Source organism: Capricornis sumatraensis, chromosome 1 (genome assembly GCF_032405125.1).
Source record: "Capricornis sumatraensis isolate serow.1 chromosome 1, serow.2, whole genome shotgun sequence".
Classification (NCBI taxonomy): domain Eukaryota; kingdom Metazoa; phylum Chordata; class Mammalia; order Artiodactyla; family Bovidae; genus Capricornis; species Capricornis sumatraensis.
Window position 1 is genome coordinate 6,496,055 of NC_091069.1, and position 14,353 is coordinate 6,510,407.

The window sequence follows — 14,353 nt, forward strand, 5'->3', positions numbered from 1 at the left end:
CAGGGAAGGGAAAACCACTGTTTTCTCAGTAGAGACTCTTCAGGTTCCTAAACCAGGGATGCTGAGCGGCACCCTTAAATCTTGTGGCTTCTCATCGGCCCCTCCAGGCCAGTGGTCCAAGAAGCACCCCCAGCCGCTGTCACCGTCTGGCACTCAGGAGGTGAGGGAGGGCTCAGGCTTCTGACACACACGCGGGCGCTGGGAGCCACCTGCATGGCCAGCACCCCATGTGCCCGACACGGTGTCTCAGTCCCCGTCTTGGGCCCCGGCAGCCAGAGCCTTAGCAGGAGGTGACCGGCAAGCCCTGCTACGCCCCGGGGCACAGCGGACCTTCTGGGCTCGCCCCATTATCCAAAGACCTCAGCTCCCAACAGAGTGGCAGTGCCGTCCCCACCCATGCTCAGCTCCACGCTCTGCAAGTTTGGAAGAGAACCTCACTGAGATTCCTGAAAGGGGTTCCCCATCCCCAGACCCCGAGAGGAGAACCACTCATCACACCCTTCTTCTTCACACGCGTGCTCCTGGAACACAGGGACGAGGTCCGCGCCGCTCCTCCGTTCGCGAGTCCTGCCCGGCTCACAGGGAAAGCTTGCTTGGACTGAAGGGTTTGCTTTAACAGGACCCCTCCTGCCCCAAGCTGCTCCTGAAGGAAAGTCCTTCCCATTCCCCCGCTTCTGATCACACAGGGCAGGGGCAGCTGTGAGAGGAGCGGACAGGGCCGCCAGAGACGGCGCTGCCCTGAGCTGTTGGGGAAGCCAGAGAAATCCCAGCAGAGGCAGCTTTTCGAGCTTAAGAACACAGTTCTGTCCATCCATCAGGCAGGAAACCGTTTGCCACGAGCAGGGCCCTGACGGACGGTGACACCGCGGCCCTCAGACAACCGCTGCCCCTGGTTACTTTCAGAATTCAGGACGAAGGTCTGGGGCGACACTCAGGGCCAGGAACCCCGGGGCAGGCTCCTCATGCTACACTGAGTCTCGATTTTCTTTGTAAAATAACCTCATCTGTTTTCTCCCTGAAGATGCAGTGACACTTGCCCCCCGCCCCCACCCCGGCCTTCTCTGTGAGTCCCTGAGCCCCCTCTCGACAGCAGCTCACCGCCTGAAGACCCTTCCCGGGCCGGCGGGGTCCCCCATCTGCCAGCACTCCCTGCTACACACTGGGTCACAACTGCATCTCCCTGAAGAGCCCCCCAATTAAAAAGCGGAAATAGAAATTAAAAACAAGGCTTCCTTTCCCTGCCTCCTCTTACACTCCCTCCCCGCCACTCCCACCTGAAGGAGAATGCGAGCTGCCTGTCACCAGCGCGCACCAGGTGTCCAGAAAAGAGTGAGAACTTGGGTCTCCGTGGCGCTTGGCTCCAGCCGCGAGCTCTGCGGTGTCGCCGTCGCGAGGGGCCGACGCTCCCGCTGACCAACCGGACTGCGAATAAATTAGAAGTCTCTGCCCTCGCCCCTCCGAGCCGCTCCGTCACGCGCTGCCTTCCCAGTCGCCCTGCGGCTCCAGCGAGCCGTTGGTCACCTTCTTGACTTTCTTCATATTCTCCATCACCCCTGACGTCGTCACTCTGAGTGAGGGAAAAAACACCAATGAGGGAAACCTCAGTCTTTGAGTAAAAGGCTGCGCTCACTGCAGCCCAGAGCCACCCAGGGCTACGGGGTGTTGGCTCTGAAGCAGGACAGACCCGGGTTCAAATCCTGGCCTGCTCGACGCGAGCTGAGCCGTGTGAGCGCGCCTGGTCACGTGACCCTCCCCCATGTGCTGCAGGATACACACATCCTGACTTCCCAGAACTGTCATGACGGGCAGCCAGGTGCTCCGCCGTGCTGAGTCACGGCGTGTCAGCTGTTAGCACAACCAACGTTAATCTCTCTCTCTTCCTGTCACAAAGTTCTATGTTTTTATATATATATATAAAACTAGTCACAATTATGACATCATTATCTGTGTCATAACTAACATTCTGGGGGAAAAAAAAAGCTAATCAGCTGTAGACACTTCATACTAAACAGCCACAGTGGCTCACCTCTGAGACCTGGGACAGAACCACGGGTTTTGAGGAACCTTCTGGGCCCAAAGACTCTTTGACCGTTACAGAGACCGGGAGTGAATCACGACATCCCTTGAGGAGGTGGGGTCCAGGAGAGGACAGCCTCCTGCCTCACAAACTGGGAGCCAGACAGAGCCTGAGGCTCTCCGTGTTCACGGCTCCACCGCAGGGAACACTGAGCGGACACGAGCTCCCCCTGGTCGGCGGAGCCCGGGGGACTTCTGGGCGCTGCAGCGACGCTGTACACCTCTATACCGGCAGTACACGTCTGTCCAAACCCGCAGAGTGCGCAACACCAAGAGCGGCCCCTACTGTAAACTACGGGCTGGGGTTACGATGGTGAGTCAGCGCAGGTTCATCAGCTGTAAGGAACGGGCCCTGTGGAGTGGATGCTGCCGATGGAGGAAGCTGCGCACGTGTGGGGCGGGAGGCACACGGAGGGAATATCTGCATCCTCTGTTCAATTCTGTTCAGTGTTATGAAGCTAAAAACGTTCTACGAAAGAGCCTTAGAAACAAACACCCCGGCCCAGCATCTCCGAAGTACTCTAAGAAACATGAGGCACCTCTGTCCCCAATCGTGGACCAAGACGAATTTCCTAATCAGTGAAGTAAAATTCAACCAGCCAACCCAGCACACTCTCTCCAAGGACCCTTCCTATGCACCCTCAACTCCCAGGCCCCGTTACCTACAAATGGCAACTCAGTGGCTCCACACGTGACACAGCTAGCGTGTGTCCAGCCAGATCATACAGTGGAGAAAAGATCTCATACAGAGTGAGAAGAGAAGGTTCTCCCTTCTTTTCTGTTGTCATGTTGCTGCCTCAGGGTCATGCAGTCCTCCCCAGGGCTGGGCTTTCCTTCTGGGTTAGCTGTACTTCTGGTAAAGCCAAGACCGGGAGGCGGTTCCTGCGGGAACCGAGGGCTTCCTGCAGAGGCTGCTGGTGAGCGCCAAGTGTCGGTTCCGTGGCTGCCACACCATGCTAAGAAGGCGGAGCTCAACACGTGCGGATGCTGAGGGCAGGGCACCAGGCATCACAACCCAGGGACGGCTCAGACAGCAGGCTTACGACAGCCTTTGCTTCCTTGCTTTCCCTAAGGAAATACTCCTCGCCACATGGTGGCCCAACTGAGAAAACCACGTTTCCTCCATCATGACAGGCCTGGGGTGAGGACAGAGAGCGATCAAGCTGGAACTGGTGCTCTCAGGGGGCCCAGTGCCCAGCAGAACGGACAGTCTTTCAGATGGACATGCAGAGCCACCCCAGACATACAGGATGGGAGTGCCAGGACGCAGGCCTGATGACGGCTCAGGATGAGGAACCACCTCTACCGGGGTGGGGTGGGGGATGGGGGATGCTCTGAAGCCTGTATTGAAAGAGGAGGAGCAACAGCAAGATGCAGGTGGAAGGAGGAGGGCAGGGGAGTTTCTGAAAAGAAACCCAGCAGGAAGAGGCGTTCTGTAAAATGTGGTCCCGAACAAGTTACAGCAAAAAACAAATGTATACTTAGCTCTCGGCTTCCCAGGTGGTGCTAGTGGTATAGAACCCGCCTGCCAACGCAAGAGATATGAGAGACGCGGGTGCGATCCCTGGGTCAGAAAGATTCCCTGCAGGAAGGCATGGAGACCCACTGCAGTACTCTTATCTGGAGACCCCCGGACAGACGAGCCTGGCAGACTGCAGTCCACAGGGCTTGCAAAGAGTCAGACACGGCTGAGTGACGAAGCACACACGCATGCTCCACTCCAGATGGGCCCTCACTTGTGCCTTTTCAGCCAGTGGTCCCGGCTCGGATTCTGTTACTTCTGGAAAAGGCATATCTGGCGGTCCCCCTGCGCTCCCCTCCACTTTCTCTAACAGGGGTTTCTTCCTCTGTACAACAGGAAGCTGGTGTTTGGGGCCCAGAAGCAGGCTCTGCTTCCAATTACTATTTCCACAGAGGAGCTGAGCGCATCCCATGCTGCCCGACCTGCCCGCCAGCCCAGCGGAGCCTGCCGTGGGTCAAGGCTCAGCCTCTGAACTGGGAAGAGAGAAAAGGCTGCCTGTGCTAGAGGCCACACACTTCAAAGGGTGGACAGGGAGGGAGGAACTCAGCCGCAGGCGCGTTATCAAACACAGCTGCTGACCTGGCCCATCAGAGTTCATCGGTTTACAAGCAAATATTCTCAATCACTATTCACTTCTCTAGAAAATGACTGCCCCTTCCCGGAAAACAGGACCCTACAGTCACTTAGCCTGTGACTCAGAAAAGCTCTTTTTACAGCTCAGATATAGGTCAAGTCACTGTGCTAGCTGTGAAAAGCCATCAAGTTATCTGACGACGAAGGACGTGCGAGGATCATTAGCGGACTTCAAGATGACTTGGATGATTACACTGTCAAACCTGAGCTTCCACCGGCAGGCCCAATGGGAAGTGGAGCTATCCATCCCCAATAGTTCTCAACAGGCCAAGGATATCCCCAAGTTCTTGCTGCTAAGTTGCTGGCAGCAGGCTCCAAGAATGCCTCAGAGGACGGCAAGTTCTACTTCCCCTGAAGACTAAGTGATGCTTGGCAGATACTGGACCTCAACCTGAATACAAAAGCCTGGGGCCTGAGTGTCCATCTCTTGCACCTAAACATAGAGGGACCACCTCTGAAGCAATAATCTGCAGAGAGCAGCTGCTCCCGTTCACACCACGCTGCTCTCAGTGAGGTAGGGGCGAGGGAGGGAAGGGAAGAAAGGAGATTCTTACACAGATTCCATTTCCAAGTCATCTTCTTCCTGAGAAAGTTGTAGATAGGGGTTGTCTGAAGCTGGACGGAACTTATACCCCATGAGAACAAAGAACACCAGCGTGGCCATTTCATCCAGGAGCTGCGAATTTTAAAAGCATCCCCAAGTAAAGGGATTAGAATACTGTTCTTCAGAAAGCAGTGGAACTAAACAAACAGTCTCCCCTGCCCTCAATAACCCACCGCTCACTGACCAGTCACTCAAACGCCAAAGCTGACCGTTGGGGACCATGTTCCTTAGGGGACTTGCTGAAGCCTTCTGCCTAGAGAGGGCTTCCCTTGTGGCTCAGCTGGTAAAGAATCCACCTGCCATGTGGGAGATTCAATCCCTGCAGGTTCAATCCCTGGACTGGGAAGATCCCTTGGAGAAGGCAAAGGCTACCCACTCCAGTATTCTGTCCTAGAGAATTCCACTGACTGTATAGTTCATGGGGTCGCAAAGAGTTGGACATGACTGAGCGGCTTTCACTTCTTCCCAGAGAGGCCATTTGAGAGTCCTTGCTTTAAGTCTTCACTGGCATCTTTGAAGAGCTCATTATATACATACATTTCCCTACAGTGTCCAAAGCACCAAGTGAGAGCTTCCAAAAAATAATCTCTAAATCATTTGGTGACTAACCAGTAGTTAAACTAGCTCTAATATACTGCAAAGATAACTTTATTATTGAAATAATAACAACAATGGACAAGAAGGAGGGAGGTCTGGATTCTAAGCTATTCTAAGCCCTATTACTGAAGGATAGGGCCCCATTTCATTGAGGTTTGAATTATACTGGGCAAGGCTTTTCCTGCCTGGGGTTTTTTTCTCTTCAAGAACTTTTAAAATTGAAAACTAAATCAATTCCAGATTTCTCATGTAATCCAGCAGCTTTCCTGGACAAACACATCTTAACTATACACGAGAAGAGACAGACGGTCTTAGTGGCCACTGCCAAATAAATCTGGAACCATCTCAAGTTACTCCGAGACTTCCTGCTCAGACACAAGTTCCCTGGCACTGTCCCCTGAGCAGCATACCTGGTAGAGCCACTTCCACTGGAACGGAACAGCGAGTTTGAGGAGAAATGCAATAATCCTGGTGAAGTATATGTAACATACGATCTAATGAGGAACAGAGAGGCAAGAACAAAGTCAATGCAGAAATCACAGCACTACTTTCTTCCAACAGTCTGCTAAGGGGAAAGCAGTTACCTGAAGAAAATTATTCGACACTTACAGTGTTAATTAATAAATCAGCAGAGAGAGAAACTCTCCACTACTTGAGAGGATTTCCTCTTTTTCTCTAGGTGACTAAGATATTGATTGGTAACAGTCACTCCCATGGACAGGATACTTTGCTCTTAACTTCTGAGCAACCTCCTTCTCACCAAATTCTCATACATTTTTGGTGGTAGTGTTGTTGAGTTGCTAAGTCATGTCCAACTCTTTGTGACCCCGTGGACTGCAGCATGCTCAGCTTCCCTTCACTATCTCCCGGAGTTTGCTCAAACCTATGTTCACTGAGTTGGTGAAGCCATCCAACCATTTCATCCTCTGTGGCCCCTTCTCCTCCTGCCCTCAATCTTTCCCAGCGTCAGGGTCTTTTCCAATGAGTCAGCTCTTCGCATCAGGTGGCCAAAGTATTGGAGCTTCAGCATCCTTCCTTGCAGTGAATATTCAGGGTTGATTTCCTATAGGATTGACGGGTTTGATCTCCTTGCAGTCCAAGTGACTCTCTCAAGAGTCTTCTCCAGCACCACAATTCAAAAGCATCAATTCTTCGGTGCTCAGTCTTCTTTAGGGTCCAACTCTCACATCCATAGATGACTACTGGAAAAACCACAGCTTTGATGGACCTTAGTCAACAAAGTGATGTCTCTGCTTTTTAATAAGCTATCTAGGTGTGTAAAATTTCCTTTCAAGGAATAAGCGTCTTTTAATTTCATGGTTGTAGTCACTGTCTGCAGTGACTTTGGAGCCCAAGAAAATAAAATTCTCATATATAACCCGCTGATTTCCAGCCCTAAAGGGTAAAAGTATTTTAGTCCCAGGCTTTGAGAAATGTTTTCCAGCAATAACAGCAAAACACTGGTTTTTAGTCTCTTCAGGAGATCCTGTGAATGTTAGAGGTCTACAGTCAGAGGAAGGACCAGTCATCCTAAGTGCCCTAGCAAGGAAGGGCATGACAAGGATTCAACATGCGGACCCACGGGGAGCGAACAGCTTGCTGGGCTGTGCCCAGGGCAGACAGGCTTACGGGGAAGGGACTGTGCAGAGTGACGGTCGGTGCCAAAACCACGGACGAAAACGACTCTGAAGCTTTGGTCTGGGCGTAGGGGAGCAAAATTCTAGGAGACCCACAGCTTACACATTCCAGGAATCTATGAGCCTAATATTTTACAGCAAGTTCTCCTTCTGCTGGAACGCTTATATGGACTTTTCGTGTTCATTTCAGTCATGTTTTTAGACATGATCCCAATTTTGTAAGCCAATTTTTTAAAAAAGTTAAAGGAACAGCTATGCATGGCGTTTGCCTAGAAAAGAATCTAGAGAAATAATGACTGAACTGTTAACCGTTAATACCTGGAGGAGGAGTAAGAAAAGGGAAGGAGCAGAAGGTTCAGGGTCATAAATGGCTTTCGCTGTGTTCCTATCATCCGCATTTAAAAGATATCAAGCGTGTGTTACTTTTCTGAGTGTGGAAAGCCAGGTTCAGAACTAAAGCCTAGTAGTGAGTGCTCAGACACTTAATTCCCCATGTCTACAGCCACCGCTTAGTTTTGTTCAATGAAATCCCCACAGCTCCCAGGAGCTAGTTCATCAGCTCTATTCCTCGAACTGACCTTATTCACAGACTTAGGAACTTTTTACTCACCAAGACGTAGTAATGTCTGAAAAGTTTCAGCTTCGCCAAGTTAATTGCAGCTGGGGAGAAGAAGACAACACCATGAGAGGCTGCTGCTGTTCTCATTTTTAAAGCTCGTCACCAGCAAGCACACTTGTGGTCCCGGGGCTGAGGCTAATGCAGATGGGGGCGCCATCTGGGGGCACCTCTGTGGTTCTGGACGTGAGGCCTGCCAGGGTCTCCCCCTATCTCCAGGCAGGATCTGGGAATCGTGGGGGCAGCAGGCTGGCGCCCCCAGCTCCAGCACAACAGCGCTCCTCCCCGTCCTGGGTTCAGAAGCTTTAAATGGCCTTCCTGGGAGGATAGTGACACCACAGAAATTAGCAGACACTATAAATCCCAACTCTGCCAACCCGCAAAGCCGTCATTAAACATTTCAGCTCTGCCACTGCGGCTACAGAGCTGCAACTCCACTAGGGATGGCCTCAGGGGACTCTCCAGCTAACTGAGGGTGTAAATCCAATTAACCCATGAGTGCGTATTGCGAATTTCACTTAGGTTTTCACTGTGTCTTATAACAAAGCCCTTTAAAAACGACCTCCCCAGCTTTGTCCTACCTCCAAGAGTGCTCAAGGTCAGGGAGCCAGGAACAGCTAACTTCCTGCCACCACCAACGGCCATGAAATATTGATGACCACAGAGGGTAGCCTGGCTCCCTCCCCGATTAGCGAGCCTTTCATTCATCATCAACCTTCCGGCAGGAGGCAAATTAATTTTGCTTAACAGCATTTAATTACTGGTTCCCTTTAGGAATGGAACTGTGGATGGTGACGGATTGACTTCTCCTGTCTCCCTCCTCTGGCTCGTGATTAGTCGGCGGGGGGGGGGGCAGTTGAGCTTAGGTTCCCAAAGAGATTCCTGAAATCCTAAATTAACCTTCAAGGTGATCACCAACCAACAGTATCCGTTAAGAACCTGCTCTGAGAAACCGAGTGGGCAGATGAGGTTCAGACCTGGGCAATTCTAACGCCCCAAAGTGAGAGACTCTGACACCCGTGTCTACAGCGCGATGGACTCACACACTCATGTAGCATCTGAAGGAGCTAAATCAAGCAGGCAGATAAGCCAGAGCTTTCTTATCGAGCAATCCCTCTGGTGGTCCTGCTGTTATTAAGTCTCTCTGGTTCTCTGTCCTTTTTCATCTACGCTGACTCTGGGCCGGGCCCTGGGATGCAGCGGTGACCGTGGAGCCTGCCCCAGGGGCAGTGGCTTCCGTCCTCAGGGAAGGAGAGGCGCTGGATCAGGGCCGCCCCCTCACCACGCCCGGCCCACAGAGACCCTGGCAGTGTGGGGTGGGGTCAGGGACTCCCCCTCCACCCCCACGCCCGCCTGCAGGACAGGAGACGTTTCACTGAGGACAAGATGTTGAAACCAAGAAGTGACAAATGACTTCTGTGTCACCAGATTGAAAACTCTGCACGTCTGTGTGAAGCAGTGTTCCTCCTGTGCATGCGCGCGAACCTGTTCACGCCGGGGGCGGTCAAGAGACGGCCAGCTCGTGCTGCTCTCTGCCCCACTAATCCAGGTGGCCTCTGAGACCTGGGGCCCTTCCACAGAAGCAAATCGCTCCTACATTTGGACGTTTAATCCGCTTCATTGTGAGTAATTGAGAAAGAATGGCACCAACAATCGGACCATTTAAATGATGAAAATGCTTTAGAAGTCTCTTCTCAATTTTGCTTGGTGAAATAGATCCTGGCAAATGAAACTCCTGCCTTTGCTTCAGCAAGAACCCATCGTGGCGTGTTTCTATTCCTGGATTTCAAGGTGCCGTGCCGGGACGTGCATGGTTGCCATGGCCACCCCCAATGAAGGGCTCCCGAGGCAGACCAAGGGGACGGGACGCGGTTTGGGGGGGGGGGGGGGTCAGGATTCCCAAAGGAGCTGGCATCCAAGCAGAGGCCTGCCTGCGGCTCAGGAGGGAGTGAGAGTGGAGAGGTCGAGCCAAGAGGACGCTTGGGAGGAGCAGGCACCCAGGTCTGGAGGTGCTGGAGAGGCTGGGGACTCTGCCGGGTGGAGGACAAAACCCAAGACTGAGTCAGACGCAGACCACAGGCGGCCCTCCTTGAGGGTGCTGAGGCCCCCCGAGGGTCTCGAGCAGGGCAGAGCCTGGATCACATCAGCATTTTCGAACAATCTCTTTGAAGAAAGGATGGAAGTATTAAGAATAAGAGCCCAGGATGTTTCCTGATGGTCCAGCAGTTAAGCTGCTCTTTCACTGCCGGGGTGTGGGCTCGATCCCCGGCCAAGCAACTAAGATCCCACAAGCCATGCAGTGTGGCTCAAAAAAAAAAAAAAAAAGAAAGAAAGAGTAAGAATCCAACTGAGGTCACAATCCTTGAATTTTCGGAGGTTCCTCTAAGCAGTGGTGGGGTCCCTGTCAGTGCAGAGTGGGGAACAAGGTGACCTCATCTTCGTGGTTGGGGAGCAGGGGTGACGTTGAGGATACCGGAGAATTCTTCAGGGGAAGTCTGAAGCCACCCCCGCCCTCCACCTGCCATCACAGGGCAGGAAATCAGGGGCGGAGGCAGAGCTGACCGAGGGGAGGCAGGGGGCTTAGGATGCTGCGGGTCTCATGGGGGTGAGAGGAAAGGAGAGGACAGGAAGGCACCACATTGCTACCTCCCTGGGACGCATGCCAGCACAGACACTCGCAAGAGAGGCAGGCCAGGCAGCACACGCTGAGTGAGCCTGCACACCCACGTCCAGGCCCCATTGGGAAACGTCAGCATGGGCAATGACGCCAGGTCATCCCAGGACCTGTGCTAGGATGAATAAACGGACCTTAGGAACAATCAGTGGTGACTCTTAACAGATGCAATCGCAACGCACGAGCTCAAGTTTGATCTGGAAACCCACCCGTCACAATGGACATCACTTCCAGTCACGAGAAAGACATCTGTTTGCGAGACTGCTGCTTATGGGATCAGGCTCCGGGGTCCCATAAGGTGTCCTTGCCACAGCCCAGGCTGTGAAGGCAGGAATAAAGCTCACTTATTGTGAGAAATAAGTGGGTAACAGCACCAGCCCTGCACATCTGAACACCTTGAGTTCAAATTCCATCTGTGCTGTTTATGGGCTGTGTGACCTCAGGTAAGTCGCCTAACTTCTCTGAGCCTCGGTTCCTTCACCTGTAAAACAAAACCACTGCCACCACCTACCACTGGGGCTGTTGGGGGATGGATGAGGCGGTATGTGGAACCCAAACAGCTCACGGGTTTAAGCAGTGGAGGAGAGTCTGATGTTAAAGTGTTAGGATTATATTAGGATTAAGTTGATCCCTGAGCAACACAGATGTGACCTGCTCCGGTTCAGGTCAAACATGCGGATTTCTTTCCCCAAAGGTAAACACTACACGACTAGAGGCCCTGTGGCGTGTAGGATGCAGGAACGGCAGTGGCAGAGGGCCAGCTGAAGCTGCACTCTGATGTTCGGCTGCGCAGAGAGTGAGCACCCCCAACTCCTTGCTCGGGTGGACGCAGCTTCAGCCCGCGAGTGGCTGTGCCGCAGCGGCTGCCACCTCTGGCAGGAGCCCAGGCGCTCATAAGGGACCAGGAACCAGCGGTGGCCCCAGGCTCTCCTGGCAGCGGGCGGCTGTATGCACACGCCCAATCAGCCTGCTGGGCGAGGAGGCACCGGCTCCGAGGGGGCAGCCTCGCCAGCATGATGCAAGGAGCAGTGATGGAGCAGGTCGCAGCCTGGAATCCCAAGCCTCCCTTGGCTTTCCTTCCAGAAAAGCTTTCCCTGCAGTTAAGGACCACGGCAGGGCTGGGCTCCCGCGGGAGTGTAGGCTCCCCAGGTCTGGGCTATTTCTGACCCACCACGAGGAGCAGCAAATATGGTAAAAGAATGAGTGCGGTGGCAGGAAAAGTCCCTCGGACAGGAGCCGGGAAACCTGCACTCCGGTCCCTGCACCATCAGAAAGCCATGGGCCTGTGCCCAGTCTGCACTGCCTTCTCTGGGCATCAGTCGCCTTCACGGGAGAGTTTCTTCACGGTGGGTTACAACTTCTTCCTGGCAATGGCTCTTAACTGGGGTAAGCACCAGAATGCCCTGGAGGGCTTTACTGACAAGACAGATGCCCAACTTGCCCCTGACTCTTCTAGAACTGGGCCTGGCTGGAAGGTTCTGAAAAGCCTCCCAGGGATCAGGGAAGGACAGGGATGGGAGGCAAGGAAGGGGAGCAGCCCAGGTGCTTCAGGAGCTCCTACAAGGCTACGGCTTGCGGGTTCCTCTCCCTCCCACTCATGCTCAGGAAAACAGCCATGACTCTGGGTTCTGGCAGACGGTTTTTTACCAGTGGGAACAGAACAGGTGCCCGCCAAGGCGGGAGGAGCCCAGGCCTCTCACATGCTTAACAGGACAGTCCTCTGACGCAGTAGCATGTGAGCAGATGTAAGCCATCCAGAGGAAAGGCCACCCCCTCCCTGGACCATCACCTCACCTTCCCTCTTTACACCACAGGGTTACTACACAGGCTGGTAAGATGACAGACCGTGCCCTTACTCCCCAGGCGGTCTTCCCTGATGGTCCTGGAACCGGGACCATGAGAAAAACAACAGGGCTGGCTGTCACAAGGCTTCCCTAGTGGCTCAGATGGTAAAGCATCTGCCCGCCAATGCAGAAAACACAGGTTCGATCCCTGGGTCAGGAAGATACCCTGGAGAAGAAAATGGCAGCCTACTCCAGTTCTTGCCTGGGAAATCCCATAAACAGAGGGGCCCGGTGGGCTACAGTCACGGGGTCGCAAAGAGACACGACTGAGCAACTGAACAACCACAAGCTGGTCGTCACATCTACTGAGCAGTAACCAGGCACCAGGCCGCGCACCCTTCAAGCTTCATCTCGTGTGATCCTCACAAGGGACCCTCTGAGGGCAGGGTCATCGCCGCCAATGCCTCATACTGAAGGATTCAGGCCTGTAGGGTTTAGTGCATTACCAAGGTCACACAGCTTGCAAGTGAGGAGGGCACCGCTCAAACCCAAGACCCTCTCTCCAAGGACCAAGCTTTTAATCCCCACACTTTGTGCTCAAAGAAAGGCAATTCACAGCCTTGTAATTCACCAGTGGCCCAGGGACGTGATGGTGGCTTGACACGCTCGTCAATGCCGGGGAGCTGCCAGCGATCCATCCTGAGGGTCAATACCAATAGATCTATGGGACACACAGGGGCGAAGGCCCACAAGAGTCACCTACAGGTGGAAAGTTTCCCAAACAATCCTTTCCCGGAAAGCCTCGAGGCTTAAAAACATCCGCCCTACCTACCAGCTTTTTCCCTGCTTCCTCCCTGCCGCTATGGAGGAATTCTGAGTCAAACAAAAAAATCAGAGAAATGAGTGTGATGGCAAAGCCAGGCCGGTGGGAGGCTCGGGCTGACTCACTCTCAACACGACGGGCTCCACAGTCTGCCTCTGCTCCTGGCGCGGCCCTGCTCTGGGCAGGGGACAGACCTGAGAGAGCCAGGCCTCTCCTGACCTGGGACCACCCTGCTCCGAAAGCGTCCTTTCTGGGGAGCGATTAACTCGCGGGGCACCTTCTGGCCTCATGAAGAGACCCCACTAACCTATCTCAGAGAAGGTGTCAGGAACAAGGGTGGGAGAGAGCCTGCTAAGAAAAGAAGGACTACCAACAGGGCGAAATTTTTGACCTTCACTCTGTTGAGGCTCATGTGAAAACGTGGTGCAAAATGTGTTTCCAAAGTCCACTTAAAACATCCACTCCAGTGACCCAGGAGTGGTCAAAAGTCACAGTTAAGAGCTGTGCGCACATCTGCTTGTAAGCAAAAGCTTACCTTCAATGACTAGTAAAAAGAAAAGAATGGCCCAAGAGAGTGGCTGACGAGGAACGTAACTCTGCGAAGGGCTTTGCTGAACCAAGCATGCTTCTGCCTCTCTCTTCCCTTCTGCTCTAGAACTGCACCAGAGAACCCCCTGCTAGGGGGCTGAAGGGTCCTCGGGGCCGAGCAGTCTCCGCCTCTGCTGCGGTCAGCACTCACCCCATCACACCATCTCCAGAAGCCACCATGATGAGCTGCGCTGAGCAGCATGTCTGGGCCCCACCCTCCCCACCCCAAGGCTGTGCCCATGTCACGTATTCAGTGCACTGCGGCGAGGAAGATGGATAGACATCCCGCTGCTTGAAGACACAGCCTGGTCAGCAGCAACGTCTCCTCAAGAAGAGAACCTGACCTCTCTGAGTGCTGCAGCAGTCAACAAGAGTTGCTTTCAACTGTGTCTGCCTCGAGACCCGGAGTGACATGCGTGCTGATACCCCCCAAGACAAAGAACCCAGATGGCTGAGCAGGCCTGCCGGGGGGCCAAGGGAGGGACCCCTCAGGCAATTAGGTCCCCAATGTTTCAAAGGCCTAATAAAAAACAGGGGCTTCCCACGTGGCACAGTGGTAAAGAATTCATCTGCCAATGCAGCAGACCCAAGAGACATGGGTTCGATCCCTGGGTCAGGAAGATCTCCTGGAGGAGGGCATAGCAACCCACTTCAATATTCTTGCCTGGAGCATCCCATGGACAGAGGAGCCTGGTGGGCTACAGTCCATGGAGTCGTGAAGAGTCGGACACCACTTAGCAATGGAGCACACACAGGCTAAAAAACTGGCCATGTGTCCAAGATGAAGCGGGTTCTCAGC

General features: G+C 53.5%; 1 protein-coding gene across 2 annotated transcripts in view; it reads right to left on the reverse strand.

The window, feature by feature from the left end:
- Positions 1 to 361: 361 nt before the first annotated feature.
- Positions 362 to 14,353, reverse strand: part of GPR107 (G protein-coupled receptor 107) — a 54,279-nt gene continuing 40,287 nt past the window's right edge. For both annotated transcript variants that reach the window (XM_068971513.1, XM_068971508.1), the window contains 4 exons: positions 7,680 to 7,729; positions 5,843 to 5,926; positions 4,786 to 4,907; positions 362 to 1,567 (listed from right to left, as the gene is read on the reverse strand). In XM_068971513.1, the coding sequence (XP_068827614.1) occupies positions 1,471 to 1,567; positions 4,786 to 4,907; positions 5,843 to 5,926; positions 7,680 to 7,729 (353 nt within the window). In that variant the 3' untranslated portion in view covers positions 362 to 1,470. The remainder of the gene's footprint in view (positions 1,568 to 4,785; positions 4,908 to 5,842; positions 5,927 to 7,679; positions 7,730 to 14,353) is intronic.